The following is a 22,937-nucleotide window of genomic DNA, read 5'->3' as shown; positions in this document are numbered from 1 at the left end:
ACACAGACACGGGGGAGAACAAGCAAACTCATAACTCTGACCTTCATGTCGTGAGGCAGAAATAGGTTCACTCTTCATATTTATATCAAGCATTCATTCTTTAATTAAAGGACCAAAATACTAATGTGATCACAGCATTAGCAGCTACGTGAATGTTGGCCACGATTGGACTTTGTCTTACACAAGCAGTGTGTAGATTTTGTAAATGATGTCATGGATGAAAAATATCTTTACATTTGTCCAAAGAGCATTTTTCCAAACTGGAGTGCTCCAAAAAGTTGGTAAGAATCCACATAATCTTAAGCTTATGAAAATGTTTTATTTTATTTCCCAAAAGGAGAACACAAAGCACATTCCTGTTACTCGGTGGTGAAGACATGGTATTCTATGAGGTTTGTAATTCTGAGCATCACTTTTGATTCAGTCTGTTGCTTTAATGTGTTTAGAGAAAGTCTGCTTGAGCAACGCACATGTAGCCGACTCCTGTCCCATTGATTCTTGAGAATGGATAAGAGAAATGCAGATTAGGATACATATTTTCTTTTTGGTCTGTCTTGCTGTCTTGCACAATCTTGTTGTTGTGGCGGAATTATTAGACTGTGAAAGCTGCTGGCAACAGCATCTTCCAAAAGAGCTGAGGAAACTGTAGGCTTTATGAATGAAATTTCACTCCTCCCATCAAATATCCTCACCAGTTTTGTTTAAATTAAAGTTCAGATCATTATTTGAAAGCCATACTCCAGATCATCATTAGCTGGCTTTATAATCATTTACATAGCGGCTTTAAAAATTAATTTCCGAACTTACCATTTATCTCGTGGAACAGGCTACTGCGTGTTCCAAAGGTCATACAGCTGCATTCAACACAGCTGAAATGCTTTCAATCAAAGTGAACTTAAAACGACTGACACTGACAAGTTCTTGCTCTCTTGCATCATTTTGTGACATCATCCCAAAAAGAAACGGTTTAGCCCGGAAAAAAAAAGAGCACGGGTTACACCATACACCAAACAGGTTATCTGTAGTCTGCTGATGATGTTTTTCATCTTTCGGAAGGAGGTGAGCAAGTTGAAAGATAAAAACCACATTGAAATCACAGAGAACTTTTAAGTTGGCGGGGCAGTGACGCCCTGTCTAAGGTCAGTAGGCTGTCGGTCGGTTTGCGCTCCGGCCTGAAGAGGTGACACGGGGACATACGCCAAGGATGCCTGCGCATACGTGAGATTACGTGACTGAAATGGAGTACTATATTGCAGAGGGAGAAGGTGGAGTTGGTCGGAGGGGCGCATGCACCCAATTTAAACTTGTATCTCTGCGTGGGTGTGCCGCGTAATGAATGCACGTACAACGGGGCGGGTATGCGTGATGAGTCGACCGTGGTGAAAGGTGATAGGGCTGACGGGGTCTCTTGAAAGTCTATTTAGCCAGAGTAATGAAGTGCGTCTGCCGGGGAAGAATATGAGGGACAGGCTGGGAGGCTCAGAGAGACTGCTAGGTCACCTCATTCAACCTTGTGTGGAGAAAAGAAGACAGATAGACACAATGATTCAGTTGTAATGACTCTTATTCTCTCTGTCTGTAATGGAGACGCCTTGAAGGACAAGTAGATCAGGTCAGGCTCAGAGTCATTGACAGAATGTCAGTCTATGCCTGCGGGTCATTTTGTGTTGTCTGTGAAACCAACATGTTTGCTTGTGTTATCGCTTTCTTGCAAACACTGGAGCAGGAAGTGAGAAGTGTCCGCATTCAATTTGGATACAAGTTGTGTTTGCCTGATGCGTGGTCTTCAGCTGTATCAATACATACACAATATGTGCATTTCTATTTTCTTTCCTAAATTTTGATCTTACTGCATGGTGACAAGAATGCAAACATTGGATGCCCACTTGCCCTCCAATGAATATATTTGTCAATAATCGTAGGGAATTGAGCTAATACCACAATTCCTTTCCTGTTTTAAACTCACCCATCACGACAAATTAGAACAAAAAGTAAAAAAAAAAAAAAAGTTTCTCAAGTGGAATCAAATCCTCAAACATTAAAAGGCCAATTGTCTTTGCCACTGTAGGGACAAACATTTGTAGTTCCAATTTTGATCTAATTTGAAAAGAAATAAACCAAATTAAGTTATACCACAGGAAAGTGTTTCAAGAAAGGCTGGCATGCTAAAACTGTGAAATCTTGTTAGTGTCGTAATGAGGGAACACGGGAAGTATTTGAACAAAAAAGAGCAATATGGAACAAAAAATCACAGCTATTACCCTACCTAGCACCTCATTATTACTAATGTATGTCTGCTTTTCCCATTTTAACCTCTTATGCATAAGCATTTGCTGTGTTGCTGCCATGTGAGGTGTTAATCAAAAGCCCAAAGGCCATTCATTGATGCAGCAAACCGCTGGATCGGTCACATGGGGCAGTCACATGTATCTCCGCTTCTAAAAGGGGGCTATCTTGTGATAGACGCAAACAGATCGGCTCTGTTTTTCGCCTGTCAAGAGAAGTACTGCTACGTCTGCCCCCCCTGACCCAGGTTTCAAGTGATCTTTTTCTTCTTATGTGTGTGCCAGGCCATGTGAGCATCACACTGGAGTGAAGGGATGGGAATGGAATGTAAGGAGTCTGGGGGGGGGGGGGGGGGGGGGGGGGATTTTTGGAAGAAACAGAGATGAGCGCAGAGTGACAGGCGCCAGCTATTGAGGTCAGGGGAGGGGGAAAGTAGAGCGAAACTGCACTGATTTCAGAAGACCATAAGGCTGATCAAGGATAACTGGGCGCCTTCATGAAAATTCATGTGTCGAAAAGCAACAGAAGCGGAGGTGCTCAGTGAGGATGCTCAGAAATAAGCAGGTTGTTAGCTTTGATTGGACAAATGCTTCAGCTGTTGCGCAGCTGCCTCCGGCTCTGAACATTCATACAACCTCTTTCTTTTTCCCAGCACAGGAAAAAAAAAAAAAAAAATAGGAGGCCCTTTAATCCACATTTAAAGGTTATTTTTGTTACATACAATTACTCCCAGGAGAGCAGTGCACAAACAGAAAACACACTATTACTAGAATACTTCAATAACACTGTTTATTTATCACCACTTGACCTGTGTGAGCGTGTGTACATGTGCGTGCGAGTGTTTTTTGTGTGTGTGTTCGTGTGTGTGTGTGTGTGATTTTGTATGTTTGCACATGTGTGTGTTTGTGTGTAAGTGCATGTGTGTGTGTGCATGTCATACTCTCGCCTCTGTATGTATACGTTGATTCTTAGTACCTGTGTATGCCTCTCTTGTATGATTGTAAAACCTTTGATATCTAGCTCAATAGTGATATCCCCACCACTGCTGTACATGAACACATAGTCTGCTATTAAAAATACACAACAGGCCAAAACAATTGGTGTCTGCTACACACAAAAAAAGGCCCAGTGTCTGTAAACGGTGGAAAGTAACAATCAAATCAGAATTTCAACTTGATCCTTGGTTGGCATAAAAGAGTTTGCTTTTTTTTGGACAAAGCACCCCCATCTTGTTTTAGTCAATACACGTCTTCATTTTGTAGCACTTTGTATAATTCAATTGAATGACATTATGAGGTGTAGAAACTAACCAATGGTTACACAGTTTTCCGAAAAAGTATATTGTATATATATATTTATATATATATATGTATTTATATATATAGTTTTATAGATATAGATTTATATTCATTGATAAGCTTTTTTAAAATAGCACAGTAAACACTTTGCACACATGATAAAAACCACTGAATGTGTCTGATTGTTTATGTCTAGGCCAAGGGTGTCAAGGGACCCACATCATCATAAAGGGTCATTTTACTTCCTCCACAGTCACCTCAGGAAGAGGCTCGAGATCTGTTAGTTTCAACATTCTTGTGTTTTTTTTTTCTTTTTTTTTTTTTTTTATCAACACCTCAGAACATGAGGATTGTTTCTGTGTTTAGAGTTTTTGTACAAAAAACTGATAATAATTCAAAACAATGGAAATAATATTACCAAAAAAAAAGCAAAAAGAAACTCTTCCTGTGGCTAAAATTAACCCTGTCTGTTATTCTCTGTACCTGTATTTGAGAATGTGAGTCTTTACACTTGAACCACGGAACAACGGAAACAAACGAAAAGATTAAAATAAAATAATAAATAAATAAAATAATGAGTGAGAGAGAGAGCGAGAGAGAGAGAGAAAGAGAGAAAGACGTTATATCGACAGTCAAGTCCAAAAACCGGATACAGAATGTATAGTACTGCACATCATTTCTTTTTGTCCCATTTCCTTCTTTTTTCTGTCTATAATTACCTGTACAACACCTTCCATGGTTCGCTGTCTCCCGCACAGTCTCTTGTGTTTATCGTGGCCGCCCCTTCCCACCCCCCGCAGTCTCTGTACAGTTGGCTTAGTGGTGACCATAGAAATAGCTAAAGGGTTCCGTGTGATGTTGGGTTGAAGTTTTGTACAGAAACATTTGTTCTTCATGTAAACAGGCACACACAGATCTCTAGAGGCTAACTCCTCAGTCAAAAGACGAAAAAAAAAAGAACAACCTCGGTGAGTAAATAGGTCCCTCCTCGTCTTGTTTGTATTCCTTTGTTTTGTTTCATTTTCTGTAATCTTTTAGCTGATGACATTATTGTCCTCATATTGAGGGAGTCTTCGAGCCCTGGTCTCAGTCCTGCTGAGAGGCATAAGGCCTTGGATTGCTCCCCAGATACTAAAAGGTTTACAGCTATTCAGTATTTATTTCTCCTTTCCTCTCTTGGTGGCCGGTGCCAAGGCTTTGTTACAGTTCGCCAACCAAGATAATGACGTTTAACCGAAGTCGCTGTTGTCCAGGTTGCTCTTTATTTAGTTTTATTTTTGCTGTCTCTTTCATCAGTGTTGGTGGTCTAATAGAGTAACTTCACGCTGTCTCTGACAGGTCCACATGGAATGAGCTAGCAAATCCTTTTGCGGGCTGAAAAGACACAGAACACAGTCGTTAAGACAAATGACACAATTTCCCCTGAGACTTTTTAGTAACACAATCGGGCTGAAACATCAACTCTTGAAGGATACATGCCACAAAGGAGCCCGTGTGAAGATATTTATACCATAAAGCCTCGCCCTCACGAGATAATGGTACACTAGCTTGCGAATAATATAAAAGCATCGGCATAAATTTGGGTGGTACATACTGCATGCGTAGAAGATAAAGATTTTAAGAGCAATAAATATAAAATCGAGTCGTATTAAAAAAAAAAAAAAAAATTAAATAGCTCATAGTCTTTTTGTTTCTTCAGATTTAATTTTTCCAATTTTTCGTTATCGATTTAATGAACGATCTAGTTTTGCAAAAGAACCGCCATCGATTCATTAATTATCTTTAAACGAATCATGAAACATTCGTACACTATTTATCAAGTCGATAAGAGCAGTGCCACAGCCACGGGCAGCAATAGCTACTCTTAAAAACCTGCTGGTTCATATAGCCCTCCATTTTTTACAGCCCGATGAACAACAAAACATTCGCCATGCCAGCCCGGAGTCCATTTATTTCGAGAGACCAGAAAAACAGGAGGAATCATAAATCAAAAAAAAACTAAAATGGAATGAAATCTGGTAGTGCGCTTTGGACTTAGTGAATATGGAGCGCATTTATCCTAGCCCTGCAAGGCAGACGAGATGAGCAGACGCACAGGCAGCTATATTTGGAGCAAAGCAGGCTTCAGCACCTGAAGGCTAAATACCAATTATTTTCACACTGAACCGACGTATAAGAGGGAGATTGCTTGATTCTTTTGCTTGGTTGCAAACAATCATTTACCTGAGAGACAGCCCAGAGTCCGCATGCAGGATCATGGAGAATGGTGGTTAACATAGTGATGGCTTGACTGGAAATGACTTCTCTACTGAATGTGTATCAAATCCCATTCTACACTCATGAAGCTGATTGAATATTCATGTAATGTGGGAGCGTGGAGGGCAAGTGAAGGCAGCGAGGTTCCTGCCATTGTTATGTAAAGCATCCCGCAGAGCATATTTAGAGATTTTATTTCCCTTTTTCCCCTATCAATGTTATTTTGCCAAATTAAACCGTCTTTATTTTAGTTTCCTCTCTTTATTACGCCGCACAATCTTGGCCACATGGTCAACAGTAGACCTCATCCCACTTATTTATGATGGCTATTGATCCGCAAGCGAGCACAGTTACTTGAGACATTCTTTTTAGATCAAGATGGACTTCAACCCTCGTGGAAAAGCAGCAGCGCGGGTTTAGGGGTTTTCACCTTTCACCCAATTCAGTAGGGAAGTCATCCTCCTCAGACGGAATTCTGCTGAATAAATGGCAAAGCAAGTCCTTGACAAGATGAGATGATCTATCGCCTTGTTCCTGGATGAAGTTCTATACAGTGATCACCATGCACTTGGATATGAGAAGATGGAGGGAATAAAAATGTGAAGTGTGCACGTGGGGTATGACCTTTGCTTGTATGAGCATCAGATAAAAATGATTGTGTAGGAAGGGCTTTGAAGGGGGTAAAATTTAAGGAAAGGCAGAAAAAAAAAATAAGAGAAAGGGGCCACAGCAGTTTATCATGAGTCCAATTCAAATATTGTTTATTTTATAAATCACACGATAACAAACATATATTTTTTTTAAAATCAAAACGGGGTTAAAACTATTTTAGGCAGGGAGTTTGCATGAATAGATCACAATTCCTATTTGACAAAAGAAAGAACCTTTTTTTTTTTTTTTGATCTAAGAAAAGCAATGAATGAAACAATCAATAAAATAATCCAACGAAACATAAAGCTGTGCTCAAGACTCCTTTGAAATAGTAGCAAATAAGAAAAAAAAAAAATAAAAAAAAAACAACATAAAGAGTCCCGATCAGAATTAAGAGGCAGCTTCAGTATCACCTCCTTTAGTATCTGTACTGGACCAGACCAAAGTCATATGGTCCCAGGGAAGTTTCATACTGATACTCACAGAGAAAGGTGGGTTTGTACGGGAGGGTCCCCCTATCATACTCTTTCCTCTCTAGCGTGCTGGAGCTGTACTGCTGCGGTTGCTGATGGAGGTGATGGTGAAGGCTGTGGTGTGACTGTGACCTTTGACCGTCCTTGCCAAAGGTGGAGAATGACCTATCGCCGGACGAGGCAGTGGACGAGGTCATGGCGACTTGATCTGAGAGGTTGACGGAGGAGGGTACCTCAGTGTCAGGTAGTGTGGCGTCCATTCCTGGCACGTGCAGGTTGCTGCGGTAGTCCGGCCCCTGGCGCCCGTCAGACGGCACAAAGGACGGCATCCAGCAGCGGTCAGAGTGGCCCAAGGCCTTGCACTCATCTGTGCAGTTGGAGAACAGGTCAGCACCTGCAGAGAGAGTACAGATAGGAGGACGGAAGCGGCGAGAGGTGACCATGGATAGACATATGATGAAAAGAAGAGGTTTCACGGGAGCAGGGACATTTAGAAAAAAGAAAGACGAGATGGAGATAACAGAGAGCGGGGAACATCAGAAGAGAAAATACAATTTAGCAATCATGTTTCAATGGACCGGGCAGAAAAAAAAAGCCACGAAAACCGTTCATCAAGGAGACAAGGCCGTCACTGATGAGGTGAATTGTATGTTTTCCTCTTCACCTCATTCACTCTGAATGAAATGTGCAATCAGCGATGTGGCGTGACGGAAGAATAAAAAAAAAAAAAAGAATTGAAAAAACTAAAAACACTTCATGCTCCTGATACTTACAACTGATTTCTGAACATCAAAAAAAAATCAAATTCACCGTAAGAGCACAAGCACGGCAATTATCACTGAAAACACAACATAAAAACCTGTGTTCACTGGCTGCCACTCCAGTGTCAATCATCACTATATAAATTGACAAACTGTGTAATTGACATAGATCCAGGGTGAAAAACAAAAACGGCAACATGAAAAAAAAAAAAAGATTGAATTAACATCTGAAATGATATAATGGAATAATGCACGCGACCGGCATGAAAGAGGTGCCAGTTATGTTAATTACTCTCTCTTAGAGAGAAGAAAGCGAGGAGAAAAAAACACGAGGAGACATGAAGAGAGTCATCATAATAATGAGACCCCGCAGCCATTCTTCTCCTGCGCTGATTGGATATTTGGTGTTTGCATTTTTTTTTCTTCCATGTGGCAAAGCAATGGAACGGTGGGATGAAAGCGGATAGACAAGCTGTTAGGTTTAGGTGAGAGGAGGAAGGGGATGTGTTGCATCAGGAAATAAAGCCGGAGAAGGGGGACAGGGAGAGAAACAAAGAAAGCGGACATTCTGTAATCTGTAATTCCCCCGAGGTGGAGAGGCCTTAGGATCAAAGGGTCCTCTTCTGCAAATCTATTTTAGTGATCTCTTCCACTGATAATGCTGCTGTTCTGCTATGGCTAAAAGCAGGCACGCGTTTTTTTCACAAATAACGCAATGAATACGAATTGATATTAGGACACATCGAAAGATAAGCACTCTAGATGACTGTAAAGGTGCACGGAAACATGGGAGGTATGGTATCACATTTAATTATCAGGAAGGATCAATATGCACTTATCTCTGAAGCTATTTCATAACTTTAAATTATCTGCAATCATATAAGAGGATACATTTCTAATTTTTCCACTCCCGATGGAGTCTGAGGAGCAAAAGGTATTTCTTTTGTTAAATAGGGCTGAATCTAAAAATATCAGATCATAATAGATTATGGATTATTTTTACCTACAGCGGAGCAAGTGCAGAGGGGAGGTCGGTAATCAGAGTTACAATAATCCATGTGACTAAATTCTTACTTTTGTTTTCCCGGTCAAATTGCTTGCTCGTGCACCACAGTTCCAAAAGATGATGCTGGTAAAAGCCCTGGTAACACTAGTTACCAGGTCTAAATAAGTAATTACAAGAGCAACTCGGTCGGTAATGTTGTCAACAGGCTGAAGGGCAATCGATTTACGATTTATGCTTCTGTCACCTAAAACGGCAAAATCTAAACTCTAAGTTGTGGTATAATTTCAAAATAGGAATTTATATACATTAAACATCACAAAATATGGAATGCAACAGGGAAGATCAAGTTAGATTAAATGTAAAATCCTACATATCTGCAGGCAATAGTTAATAATGACTTATTTATTTGAAATTGAAAAAAAAACAATAATAATAATGAAAAATAAACCTCTTCCTGACACAAATATTGATTTTGTAGTTTTGGTTTGAATAGAATTCAAAACGATATACACTCTGTAATATGTAATTGAGTTTCAAGTGTGACGCATAACAAAAACCTCTGAGTTGCTCCCCTCCGGCAATGAACGTTTACAGAGGATCTTGACAATATATAGCAGGATGAAAAATAACCCAACGTGAACAGAAATGTGATGAGAGAAAAAAAAAAAAAAAGTAACACCCATGTTTTGGGCATTCAGGGAGTTAATATGTATCAGCGACTAAAACTAAGAACAGCAACAAGAAAATGGAGTGTGACATGAACATGTCATTCTAGACATTTTGGAGCTCTTAGCCTTGCCTCCCAGCATAAATCTAGTCATTACAATCTCATACGAGGAGTATATAAATTATGATATTTTATTCTGAACCATCAAAAGGAATTGAGTAATATATTCATCAAATTGCTTGCGCCATCCAATCACATGCCTTTTTTGTAAAATCGTCAACGGCCTGTGCGTTTCACCTTCGAAATGTCTCTGAAATTGACGTTGACAACCTGCCTCCCAACAATGCACAGCTCACTCCAATGCAATGTTATGTATAGCGACAATTCATTGCTCGCTAACACATTGTCCACTGGCGCTACCTCTGCTCCGGAGCCCAATGTTTTGGAATGCATTGCTTTGCTCAGTCAGTGTCTCATTCAAACACAATATTCCTGTGCCGTTAAATAAAGGGGTTTCAGAACACAAATAACCTGATTAGAGTATTACAATATGTGAAAGCTTCCAGTAAACACTCCACATGCAGTGCCAGCCTGAAGTTCCCTTCTGGCAACAAATGTAAAGAGAAATGTGGCTGTGGGTGTTTTTTTTTTTTTTTCTCCCCCACAGTAATGCACATATTGGACTTGAAAATGAAGACAGGGGGCCTGAAATTAATTAAATTTAATTTCTTCCTTTCCCTTTGGCAGCCATCCACCGACTGCCACCCAAGGCAACCTTCTAGCAAGTTGACTGCCTGAAAACCTACCGTTTACCACTGGTCTCTTTTTTCGACAACCAGGCACTGAAGACAGAAAAGATGAAAAGACACTGACAATAGGGAGCGAACGCGCGTTTTAGAAGTACGGCCTGGCATTGTTGGAACACAGCTATAGGGCAATGACAGGTATCTTAATTTAATTTCTGCACATCAGCTACATGCATTCACAAAATGTAAGTATTTATAAATAATTTCTTCTGCTTAAGTCATATGACTCCTATGATGAACAACTACACTGTACCTTTGTAAGTCGCTCTGGATAAAAGCGTCTGCCAAATGACTGTAATGTAATGTAATGTAATGTACCTGTCTGAGACATACGTTGTAGGTAATTCTGTGTACATGTGTATTGCACAGATGTAATCTTGTTGCTAATTCGGTCCTCGCTGGGAGTGAGGCAGGCCAGGAGACAAGTTGGAGGAAACACAAGGCTTGCAGACAAGGGCCAAACAGACGTGGGGGCGGAGGGGAGGGCGGGGGGGGGAGTCACAGATTTTACAGACAGAGACAGCCGGCAGGAGGCTGCGAGAGTCATAAGGAAGGAGAAGGGGAACCAGGCGGTTGCAGATGGAAAGAGCAATGTCCAGTCAAAAAAAAAAAAAAAAAAAAAAAAGGCCAGGGGCGATTGGGGCCCCGCAGATGGAAACAGGAGAGGGTTTTAGACAGAGGTAGACAGAGAAGGGAGGCATTTATCTGGGGGGGATCTCTATTTCGACATCAGCTTTCATTAAATTCACAGAAATGTATTGAACATACAGCAAACCATTAATCTATGCCCTCTTATCCCACTATTCATAGTGAGGCTCGGGACACACTTTAAGTGAAAGATTACATTAATGAAAAATACAGAGAGCAGTGAATGTAGAGAATGGATTAAGCATAGATGAATATAGCTAAACTTTCATATGAAGTTTGAGTGTAATGAGGATTACTGGTATGATTTCATTTGACTATAGGATATGTGGAGCTCAATATCAGCCCTCTCAGTTATCGAAGAAATAAGCTGGGAAGAGAAATTAAAAATATAAAAATCTTGTGCCCTCCACAGCAGCTGACAGCTGCTGTCTTTTAATATTTTACTTCACGGATTATGTTTGATTCAGCAATTTTGCACGTTAGACCTGTTTACGTCTTATTAGCGCACAGTTCTTTCACTGCCAAAGGGTTAGTCTGTTTTTATCACCCCACGGGATGTGTGGGTTGTGGGTCAATAGCACATCTTTACTCAAGAAAATAAGTCATCATTACGTGGAAGGAAGAAAATAAAAAAAACAAGAAAAATATCTTAATTTGCAACAGCGCTAGGGTGGTGTTGCTGGTGATCTGTGCAAATTTTTATTCCAGTTGTGAGTGGGATTTATTAGCAATCATCCCCTGAATCACCTCTGAAACAAATAGATACTTCGACTGTCTTCTAAGGTTGGAGGCATATAAATCAAAGCATTTGTGTTAATTCCCACCCTACTGTTGACCTTTTAGCCTCTGAATTGATTATTTTGCAAATATATTTCCATTTATGACACATAAGAGCATTGACCTCGGGCCCTCCAATCAGCTCTGTGCCATTTTGTGGATGGGGGGGGGGGGGGGGTACCACCAACAACTGCGCAGTTTTAAATGTGTAAACAGCCGAGCTGGAACAGGAAAGCCCATGTATAAGACCGAACAAAACCCCAAAGAGAGTACGTGGACGCACGGCTACATTTGCTAACACAATTAATGTCAATAATGAGTTTAGGGGGGTATTACTCTGGAGATGTATAAATATAGTCTGCAGCAGGCGCTGAGAAGCTGGAGGAGCTCCTGTCACAAGCTTCTACGATGTGATTGTTGCCTGCCAGGTTGCTCAGTGACATCAACGCATATGTTTGCAAATACCCCGGCTTAAAAATACTCTTACACCTAGATATGTAAATGTACACAAGTAAACAGACAGACAGCCCATGTGCACATGACACCCCTAGGCAGCTGATCCTTGTGAAGCACCTTTTCTTCCCTTGGCAGGAAGCAAAACAAAGACCAAAAGTGTGACTGGCAATGACAGGCCGTACCGCCAGCCCCATTTCTATTCATGACCTCATCAGGCAGGGGAAAAAAACCGTGAGCACGCATATGTAGATAGAGGTCAACAATGCAAAAATAATTTACTTGCTAATAAGCAATCAACTCTTTCTGTCTTTCTTTCTTTCTATCTTTCTTTTTTTTCCCTCATTACTTCTCTAGATGTCTCTGAAATCTCATGTCGCTGTGATTTGACTAATTGTGCCGCCTGACACACAATCACAGAATGAGGGAGGATATGAGGGAAAACAAATCCTGATCAGCCATGAGACACGTGTTAGACTTCACTTTATGAGCTTCAGCTTCCACATCAGTCCACATCTGTGCTCATTCACCTTTCTCTCCCTCCCTCGCTCTCTCTCTATGTCTCTATCTATGAGACCCTATCTCTTTTTCCCAATAAAACGGCCCTCGCTCCCCAGGTGCAGGGTGTCTTCTAGCCATACTCTGGTTTTTCATCTTGTCCTGCATCATTCCCTGAGAGAATACAGACACAAACCGTCAATATTTGGACAGCAGCTGAGGACAGCAGGGGAGCAGCAAAGATTTCTTACATGGACTGGCCAGTGAGGCCGTGATGAGTAAACCAGAGACCTCCAAGGGCCAAAAAAAAGCGTGATGGCTGCAACCGCATCCGGTAAATGACAGACAGAGAAATCGTTCTCTAAGTCTCTCGGAGGCAAGCTACCATTTTCAGTGTTTGCTACATGGCAAGTGGGCTCCAGTGGAGAGCCAAGATGGCCGGTTGCCCTGACTGGCTATGTTTGATTAATATCTGCCCTTGTTGCCTGAGAGGCTCTGGATGACCACTGTGAATTAATCATGGGTTTGTGTACTTTTCATCACTCGATCTTGAACGCAACCAGTTTCGTGCTTTATTTTCTTTGACATTCCACAAATTAGGCAGCCGGCCATCATGTACTGCCCGCCGGTTACAGAACGCTCGCTTAATTTTTATTCAAGTCATTATCTGTTTCAGTTTTTTTTTTTATTATATATTATAGTAAAATATTTAGATTAGGTGCCTTTTGAATAAGGCTGTGAGAGTTGGACTATGAACCGAGCTCTTCAGATTTATTATGTTTTAAGAACGGTTTCTGGTCCCTTCAATTCCCTAGTATCTCTCTTAAATTGTTATCTTTAAACATTTCACACCCGAGCGGGTCGAGATCCTGGATATATCGATCGGCATATCTTTTACTTTTTGCTTTTTTGAAAGTGTTACTTCACTATCACCTTGGCAAAACTTGCATATTTGTTCGCCAAAAAAAGCATTGTGAGTATTTATCAAAGATTTCACCTGCTGATGTCTTTTTTTTTTTTTTTCTGCTCTGCAACCCAATACCTCCTTAACAAAATCAAAAAAAAAAAGGAAATTAAATCACCACTGGGTTGCCCTTGGATATGGGAGCTGGAATATTGGGCGTACTTTGGCAAATTTCAGTGGCAAAACTCTCTCTCTCTCGCAACTCTCGTGTGATGCAAAAATCTCTAAAGTGCAATATCTATGATGCGCGCATGACTGTTATCTCAAGGACGCTGAGAGCGCACACACAATCATACGGAAACGTTTCTTAAACTCAAACATAATAATGACGACGGAATGAGTAATTCGCGACGGAGGATTGGCTCACAGGCGATAGTCTGCCGGGAGAATGTTATCCAGCAGGATTTAAAGCAGCTGCAGTCTGAGGACAAAATTTGTAACTTAGAATATGGTGGTGGTGTCTGACTTTGTCTGTGTGGTTTGTGATAACCTCCATGCCCTCGAAGCTTCTCAATATTCTAAATGAATCTATGATGAAGTTCGGGAATTCTATCTCCTTCTTTTTTCCCCCACATTGACAAAACACTAAAAGATTCTCCATGTTATCGAGGGTCATGAAACCTGTATTGTGGACAAGCGTAACGTTTCAATGTTTCAATGGCTCGGAGCAGCTTATCTGTGCTTTCCCGGAACTCTTTCATTAATTAAAGAAAGGGGTTCTGAGCACCATGTTCAAGCACTTATGAAGCTGTTACAGATTCACTTTTAGCAAACAGTTTTCACGTATCTCTGACCTCCTTCCCCCGAGAACTGAAACGATGCAGCAGGTTAACTGCAGTGTTTAAATCATCTGTAGTTGTGAATAAGACAATGACTGGTCATCTGCCTATGTGACTGTCAGGTGACCAGTTCAGGTTAAACCTGCCTGTTTTCTGCTGGCGTTGACCCCGATATTTTCATTATGAATGTTGATAGTTGGAGAGGGTGGGGACGGGGGGGGTCTTGGAGTTGGCCGCTAGCTCATACATGGCCGACACAGGGGATGCTACTGATTAAAAATCAGCCAAATAACACACCGCTGCAACAGTGATTTAATTGACCCATTTTTCAAGGCAGCCATTGTTCTTACCGTCATAATATCATGAGAGTGATAATTTTCCGTCGCCAATCCATCACAAAGTATAAGTTTACCAAACGCTAAAAGGGGCTTTCACAGAGACTTCATTTATCTTTTTTTTTTTTTTTTTTTTTTTTTTCTGAGAAGATTGTGTCCTCTAACCACTTCCTATAAATACGGTGGAAGTAATTTAGAAAACAGTGACATGAATAAATACTTTAAAAAGTAGGGTGTGGAAGTAAAAATAAACAAACAAATAAATAAATAAATAGGCGTGGTAGTCAATCAATAGTGCTTTGGCTCCTGACACAGCAGTGCTTCATTCCAGACACACTGCTTTCAGAAAATCTATTTGCCCACTTTTTAAAGGTGTCTGGTGATATCCCTGCCTCACAGGCAGTGTCCCTTTGATTTAAAACAACGTCAGGAGACTTATTTTCTAAAGTGTCAGACGGGCGGCCGAGCGGGAAGCTACGGCAGGTGTAGTTGATGATATGCCAACTGGAGATGGTTTTCCCTTGATTTGAAATATTCGGAGGTGTCCCAAAAGAGAGAGTGTGTTGTGAGGCCCCGTGAGTACACCTTGCCTCCAACCCTCCTTTGATAATTGTTATGCAAAGGCTCTAAAATGAATTACTGATCAGCCAAGTGTTGCAGAGAGCCAACGTGTGAGGGAGACAGAATGAAAGATGAGACCCTGCCACAAACCCTGGAAGAAAATATGTGCATGTCAGATAGACACACATATAGAGAATGCGAGTGGATATGGGCGCATACTAAATATATGTTAGTGAAAGAATTCGCCTCGGCACAGGTAGACTTACTTGCGGATGCGCGTAAAAAAAAAAAAAAAAGAAAGGAAAAGAGGCCTCTAAACATAGGCTTGGCTCAGACTCATTCACTCAAATAACATGTTTCCGGCCCAGAACGTATTTATATCAGTGCTCCCGGTAACACAAAAAACCAAACAGCCAACAAGAGATAAGCAGCAGTGTTCTGATCCCAACGTTTTCACGGTAAAAGAGTTACACGTATAGAGTCCGTACAGACATGAAATACTAATGCATACATAGCAGCAATACAATGATGGCGGACAGCCAAGTATTACCTACCACTTTTTCCCCTTAAACAGAATCTCATTTAAGCAGCTCCCGGCTCCAGGAGTCACTTTCAGCACAGGCACCATCACCTGCATGGTTTTGCCCAACACAAACCCACACGCAGGCGGATGGTGTAGATATCACACGCAGGCCTGAATTTTAAATCAAATAAGACCCTTTACCAGGCTTAGAAACAGACTTTTTTTTTTTTTTTTCTGTTGTTGTTGTTGTTGTTGACACTAGTCTGTGTGAAACTCAAGCCTTTCTTTTCTTTTCTTTTACCAAATACTGGTCTAGTGATATTACCTCCCATGGAGTGGTCAGCTGTTCCCTTCTAAATCCAACATGAGGAACAAATGGTGGTTCCTTATATGCAACACGGACCACAGACACCGACTGCGTACGCTCAGAAGCTCGTGCCAAGTGATCATGCTAACAGCCAAGTAAAGAAGACAACACTTATTATTGCTTAATAACTGTAGGCTGTTCTGAAAATCGAGCATTAGTGAGCAAAGCTGCAGATTAAATCAAGTCGGTTTCCCATCCCATGCAAATATCTGACCCCCTCCTTCAACTTGGAAGGGTTCATACAGTAACTTCCATCCCCTTTCGTGCCTCTTTCTGCCTCTGGTCCATTGAGTATAACTGCAGAAGTAGGAAAAAAAAATAATGATAAAAGTTCCATATTTCGGTCTCACACGTTATGAACTTCCCCACCTGTTTTCATCAGCAAGAGCTCTGAGTAGCATTGCCAATACTGCATATTGGATCTGAAAATTTGGCTGGCTGAATTAATTATGTCCAACACCGTGGAGCCTGATGAGGAGCATTCACTATCCTACAGCAACTATCTAATCTACTCTATTTGTATTCCCAGCACCGATATGATATTTGGCAGGCTCCGGTCTAGACAGGGGTCTTTTGCGAACCATGCGGAGCTATCCCTCAGAAGGAAAGGGCAATTCAATATGAAACAAGATTTTGTATTGCGCCGCTTTGTCCGATTCCACTTTGATCAATAAACAGGTACTAACCTAATGGAATTTTAGAAAGGACACCGGGAGGCTTATGATAAGACTTGAAGCTGTATTTTTAAGGAAAAAAAAAAAAACAAAACATATCCAGGACGCTGTGAATGGGGGAAAAAAATCAACCCCCGAGATGATGGAAAATGTTCACGGGCTTTCAATTACAACAGAAACTACAAAGAAATAAAGTATGTAAATGTGTTTGATCAGCCGAATCGCTAAGTAACAAAAGCGGCACAATGCAATATGAAGTGATTCATAGAGCTGATTTAAATGCGTCTCTTTATATCAGTTTAGCTTCTGCGCCTTTCCCTTTCACTTGACTGCACCTATTGATTAGTGCCTTGAAAGCACAGGAGGCCTCACAGTGCCTTACAGTGAGTCGCTGTCCTTTCAGCACTGCTCCCTGAAACATTAGTGGGGATAAAAAGAAAGTAAAAGGGGAAAGCAAGCGAGGGACTGAGAGTAAAGAAAGAGATCTCCCAAAATATTCCTCCCTCTCACCCGAGTGTGAAATACAATCAACACCTCGGGTGCTGTTCATGCGCAACAGCTAGTAACCCCAAGCTTTTGCAGACTCTCAAATTAAGGAAATTAAAAGTCACCCGTCCGCACCAACAATTCGGCAGTATCCCATTCACAATCACAAACAAGCACCACTGAGATGCACAGGGGAAGGAAGGTATTTGAGTCCTGAAATGACGATGTAATTACATGTTGATGATGATGGTGATGATGTGTGTGTGTGTGTGTGTGTGTGTCTGGGGGTGGGGGGGGACTCACCAGCAGAATGACCCCGATTGGTGGCATCGTGGTCACTGTCTCCTTGTTCGCTGTCACCATGACCACTATCTTTGGAGCTGACAATGTCCGCCTCTTGGAACGCTGAACTGGAAGAGGCAGGGAGGAGAGAGGAGAAATGCAGATGGTTGTGTCAGCGCGCACGAGGGGAGAGCGAGAGAAGCGAGGGAGATGTGATGGTTAAGCGTAATGAAGGGGGCAGAGGCAAAGGTCAAGAAACAATATTGGGAGGGGGATTGGTTGAAGGGCAGAGAGAGCACGAGTGGCAGAGAAAGGGAGAGGGAGAATCAGTCGGCACTGCCACATAACCACATTAATACAGTCACGGTACCATCAAGGGTCTAAATTGGATGTTACACATGGCATGTAATGAAATCCAGAATTAGAGCTTTAATAGGCGCTGCACTGTCAGTTATGGGCCTGATGCCAAATTGAAGAGCAGCGTTACGGATACACTGGTGACCATGTAGCCGCTCAAAGCCACAACTAATGATCCAGAATATTCAGGACGGATACTTAGGGGTATAATATTCAATTTTATATATCTGACTGGATAGCAGGTTGGCTTTTTATATCACACAGGGCCTCCGGTGGTGGCTGGATTTGTGACTCTGCAAGTTGACAATCGCATGATTTACACCTGTATGTTTGCCTGTGGAGTAACTTGGTATTTGGAAAACTACCTGTTGACGCGCCTCGGTCTGTCCACCAGGTAGCTGAGTTCTGCTCGCTGATGTTTTGTCTGGAAAAAAGGACAAACGCACGTTCGATTGCAGTCACTGAGAAACAGTCGCATTGAGAACCACGGAGACTGAGGTCGTCGCTCGGCTTATAGAGACAAACGGCGCGTACCGGTCGTCGAGGTGTGATAGCGTCGGAGGATCGGTTACGTTGTCGCCTCGAGAGGCGGGGGTACGGACGTCGCGCGCGCTCCTTTGGTGAGAGAGTGGCGAGAGGAGCCAGGAACCGGGTGGGAGGGTTAGGGAGACGAGCGAATGTGTAAATGATTGAGCCGGCCGACGGCGGGACTGAACAACCTTTGTTCACGTTGCTGCCGTTCTAGAGCGTGCACGGAATACCCAAACGGGCGGCCGTGGCAAGGATGAGACTGGCTGTCTGGAACCACTCCAGCGTCATGGCAATTAAGTACAAAAAGGGTGGCGGACTCACTCTTGACCTCCCTGCATCTGATGACATTTGCATCCATAAGACTCTGACCTGTAGATGTGCCAGGTGTTTTTTTAATTCTATTTTTTTTTTTCCTGTATGAGTCATTTCGACATGTTTTGCAGGACCTTTATGATGCTTTACATTTCCCTTCAGATACAGTTTGACAAATCAAGTAAGATTCACAAGTTACTCTAGATAGCTTGCACATTTAATTTCAGATTACATATACGGGGTGATGTAGATCACCGTGCAGAACTGTAACGTATGAAAGCATCACCATAAATAGAATATATAATTAAAGTGTCGGGGGGAGGGGGAAAGGGGGGGGGGGGCTTCGTGCGTAATCTCTGTCACACTCCGAACAGCTTATTGCGCACGTTATGAAGGTGAATCCGACAGCGTTCAGATGCGAGTAGAACTAAAAGGCCACACGAGATTTGAACAATTGACATGTCCAATCACCATTACGCGCTACAAATGATTAAAAGGCCACAGAGCCGAACGGGCCCCGGTCAATACCGTTTCCATTCCGCACGAGAGTTTCGCAGCGCATGACCTGCATGGAGATCGCACTTTGATGGATCCCAGGCGCAGCTGTTGATTTGTGTGCGGAAAGAGGCAGAGCGGAGACAGTCGAACCCCTTGAAACGATCGTTTCGGTTGGGTTTTGACGCCGGCTTACCTCGCTGGAAAGAATGCTGCCGTTTGATATGATGTCCGGCTGCTGGTCGCTGTATCCGGTGACGATGGCGCCGCAGGGGTTGGTGTGATCCGCGTCGGTGCTGCGGGAAGGGCTGCACGGTTTCAGGAACATCAGATCCGTTTTGGCGGACTCCGGGGTCAGGCAGACCTGGTAGCAGTAGGAATTCTGGTTCTGGTGGTGATGCGAGCCGAAACCTCCGCCCACGCCGCCCACGCCGGACTCTTCCACGGGCACCTGTCCCACGGGACCGACCCCCGACGTCACGTTGGTGCTCTGAACCAGCATGATGTCGGACTTGCTGAGCTTCTTCTGCTTCCGGCCGCGGCCCTGCCGGCTGCAGCAGGAGCCGCAGCACAGGCAGCAGTCGCCGGCCAGGAGGCAGGTGTACAGGTTGAGCTTCTTGTCCTTTTGGCAGCGCACGGCCAGCACGATCATGGCCAGGAGGAAGATGAAGGAGACGGAGCCCAGGGCGATGATGAGGATCAGGGTGAGGTCAAGGGAGGTCTCCTTCGCCTTGGAGGCCGAGCCGCGGTCTCCGCTGCGGCCCTCGACCACGCTGTCCACCAGGATCACGCTCACGCTCGCCGAGGACGAGAGCGGGGGCTGCCCGTGGTCCCTCACCTCGATCAGAAGGTCGAAGTAGCCCTGGGAGTCCCGCTTGGGGGAGACCCGCCGGGCCGTCCTCAGCTCCCCCGTCCTCCAGTCCATGCGGAACATCCCCATCTCGTTGCCGCGCAGGATGCTGTAGGAGAGCCGCGCGTTCTCGCCGTCGTCCGCGTCCATGGCCACGATCCGCGTCACCAGGTAGCCCGGCTCCGCGGAGCGCGGCAGGTGCTCTTTGGCCGTGCCGTTCTTGCCGATGGGGGCGATGACCGTGGGCGCGTTGTCGTTCTGGTCCACGATGATCACGTTGACGGTGGCGTTGGAGAAGAGCTCGGACGCGCCCGAGTCTTTCGCCTGGACCATAAAGCTAAACTCCTTCAGCTGCTCGTAGTCAAAAGAGCGCAGCGCGTAAAGGTAACCCGTGTCCTGGTTGATGGACACGTACGTGTCCACGGACATGCCCTGGATGTCACACTCCAATATGGAGTAGGTAATGAGAGCGTTCTGCTCTATGTCGGGGTCCAGGGCGCTCACGGCGTGGATGAACGCACCGGGGACGTTGTTCTCGGTCACGTACACGTCGTAAACCGCCTGCGTGAAGCGGGGCGCGTTGTCGTTTTCGTCCGAGACGTGCACTTTGATGGACTTGCTGGTGGCGAGCGAAGGCTGACCCTTGTCTTTGGCCACGACGGTGATGGTGTACGAGTCCGTGCTCTCCCTGTCCAGCGGACCGTCGGTCACGATGGTGTAGTAGTTCTTGTAGGACGACTTGAGCTTGAAGGGAACATCTCCCAGGATCTCGCAGCTCATCTGGCCGTTCTCGCCGGAGTCGCGGTCCGAGACGCTGAAAAGCGCGATCACGGTACCCGGCGCGTCCTGCTCGCTCACCGACTCGGTCACGGTGCTGAAGCCGATCTCCGGCGTGTTGTCGTTCACGTCCGTCATTTTCACGAGCACCTTGCAGTGCGCGGGCACCGCGTTGGCCCCCAGGTCTTTCGCCTGGACGTAGATCTGATGCGTGGCGAACTCTTCGTAATCCACCTCGCCGGCCACCTCGATCCGACCCGTCCTGGCGTCGATGTTGAACAGCTCCGGTATCCGCTGGGAGTTGTGGCTGCTGAAAGAGTAAACGATCTCTCCGTTCTGACCCTCGTCCACGTCCGTGGCGTTGAGCTGGATGACCTGGGTGCCCACCGGCGAGTTTTCCCGCAGGTAAACCGTGTACACGGACTGGTCGAACGTGGGCGCGTTGTCGTTGGAGTCCAGAACTTTCACGACCAGCAGCGCCGTCCCGGTGCGCTGCGGGACGCCGCCGTCCACGGCCGTGAGCACGTAGCGGTGCACCGCCTGCTGCTCCCGGTCCAGCGGCTTCTCCAGCACCAGCTCGGCGAACTTGTTCCCGTCGCTCTGCGTCTGCACGTCAAGGTAGAAATTGTTGTTGTTGGTGATGGCGTAAGTGCTCAGGGCGTTCGTGCCCACGTCGGGATCGAAGGCGTTCTCGACCGGGAAGCGCGTCCCCGGGATGGCGCTCTCGGATATCTCCACGGAAATTTCGGTCTCGGGAAAGCTGGGCGGATTGTCGTTGATATCCATCACCTCGATCTCGGCGCGGAACAGCTCCAGCGGGTTCTCCAAAAACACCTCCAGGTGCAGCTGGCACGGGATGGTCTGCTGACAGATCTCTTCCCGGTCGATTTTCTCTTTCACCACCAGCGCGCCGTTTTCTAAGTTCACCTCCAGGTAAGGTGTCCGTGAACTAGGCACCGTCTGGAAGCGGCGAGCGGAAAGTTTGGTGATGTCCAGCCCCAAATCCTCTGCGATATTCCCAACCACGGAGCCGGGCTCCTGCTCCTCTGGCACCGAATACTGGAGCTGAGAGACGGCTCCATCCAGGATGGAGAGCAGGATCACAAACCGAATCATCTCCCCCTTCCTCTTTTTTTTCTTAAAGTGCACTTTGAGACAAAATTAGAAAACAAAACAAAACAAAAAAAAGTGCTATTCCCTTCTTTTACAAGAAACGAGCGTCTCCAAAGTCCGTAAAAAGGCAGTGGAATTAACAGCGACGTGGCTGTCCGGTTCGGAAATCCCTCTCCTCTGACTCGGGTCAGTGGAACATTGTGTCGTTTGAGCTGCGAGACTCACAGCCATTTGAATCGAGCTATTCTGGTTTGTTTGTTTCTCTTTTTTTTTTTCCTTTTTCGTCTTCTAAATCAATTCTGCGCTACTCTTGAGTTTTGGCGTCAACGCAAATCATTGCAGTCAGGACGCGGCGGAGCCGGAGCGCATTCACATTGCCCCCCCCTAGCAAAAAAAAAAACAAAACAAAAAAACTAAAACAAAAAAAAAAACTGTGCAAAGAACATACACTCCCTTCTTCAAATCAAATCAAACAACAAAACAGATAAATTCCGTGAAGGTAATGGGGATGGGAAGTGGGGAGATGCAGGAATGCAACTTCTGCACGGAGAGTGGCGAAGAGCAGGATTCTCTTTCTCTCTCTCTTTCTCTTTCTCTCTTTCTCTGCGAGCATGTAATCACTGCGCCTAAGCGCTCAAAGCGGATGATGTTCTCAGCTCGGCTTCTGTAAGGCGAGTGTGTGCAGCGGGGTTTGGTTTTGCGCATAGCTCCTTCCCCCGGCAGCCAATGGTGTGCTCAAACACCGGGTGTAATGGCACCTGATTGGGGCTCCGCGACGCCAGCCAGAGCGCAAGTCGGGCCCCCCTCTTAACAAAACCAGTTAAAGTGCCTCCGCTGCTGCGCTTCACTCCTCTTCGCCCCGTATCTCCTCCTCCGGGCCCCTTTCCTCGGCTGAGCGAGGGAAATTAAATGTTTTACATATCCCAGCGAATTAAAAAAAAAAAAAAAAAA

The 22,937-nt window shown here is 44.4% G+C and overlaps 1 protein-coding gene across 4 annotated transcripts; it reads right to left on the bottom strand.

Annotated features, from left to right (window-relative positions):
• Positions 1–299: 299 nt before the first annotated feature.
• pcdh10a (protocadherin 10a) lies at positions 300–22,651 on the bottom strand. 4 transcript variants are annotated; one of them, XR_015104412.1, is made up of 5 exons: positions 19,443–22,651; positions 18,274–18,332; positions 17,573–17,679; positions 4,304–7,358; positions 300–4,094 (listed from the first exon to the last, which is right to left on the bottom strand). XR_015104412.1 is itself a non-coding variant. In XM_086142136.1 (5 exons), exons 1-5 carry the CDS (start codon positions 21,987–21,989, stop codon positions 4,939–4,941), a joined length of 3,117 nt encoding a protein of 1,038 aa, XP_085998262.1. In that variant the 5' UTR covers positions 21,990–22,651; the 3' UTR covers positions 300–4,938. The 4 variants fall into 4 exon arrangements, 3 of the variants coding, with proteins under 3 accessions (XP_085998262.1, XP_085998263.1, XP_085998261.1); XM_086142136.1 differs by having other exon boundaries at positions 300–4,958; positions 6,975–7,358; XM_086142137.1 differs by having other exon boundaries at positions 300–4,958; positions 7,198–7,358.
• Between the last annotated feature and the right edge of the window lie 286 nt (positions 22,652–22,937).

This window comes from Fistularia commersonii, chromosome 35, assembly GCF_037954325.1.
Source record: "Fistularia commersonii isolate RoL2024-O1a breed Wild chromosome 35, RoL_Fcom_v1.0, whole genome shotgun sequence".
Lineage (NCBI taxonomy): Eukaryota > Metazoa > Chordata > Actinopteri > Syngnathiformes > Fistulariidae > Fistularia > Fistularia commersonii.
The sequence above is the reverse complement of the archived record's forward strand: the minus strand, read 5'-3'. Positions and strand labels throughout refer to the sequence as shown.

Excerpts from the sequence above, each read along its gene's own strand:
- pcdh10a (XM_086142135.1), bottom strand. The coding sequence starts at position 21,989 with ATGATTCGGTTTGTGATCCTGCTCTCCATCCTGGATGGAGCCGTCTCT. Across the intron at positions 18,333-19,442 it reads GCAGCATTCTTTCCAGCGAG|ACAAAACATCAGCGAGCAGA; the intron begins GTAAGCCGGCGT and ends CCTTTTTTCCAG. Across the intron at positions 7,359-17,572 it reads CAATCGGGGTCATTCTGCTG|GTGCTGACCTGTTCTCCAAC; the intron begins GTGAGTCCCCCC and ends CTCTCTCTGCAG.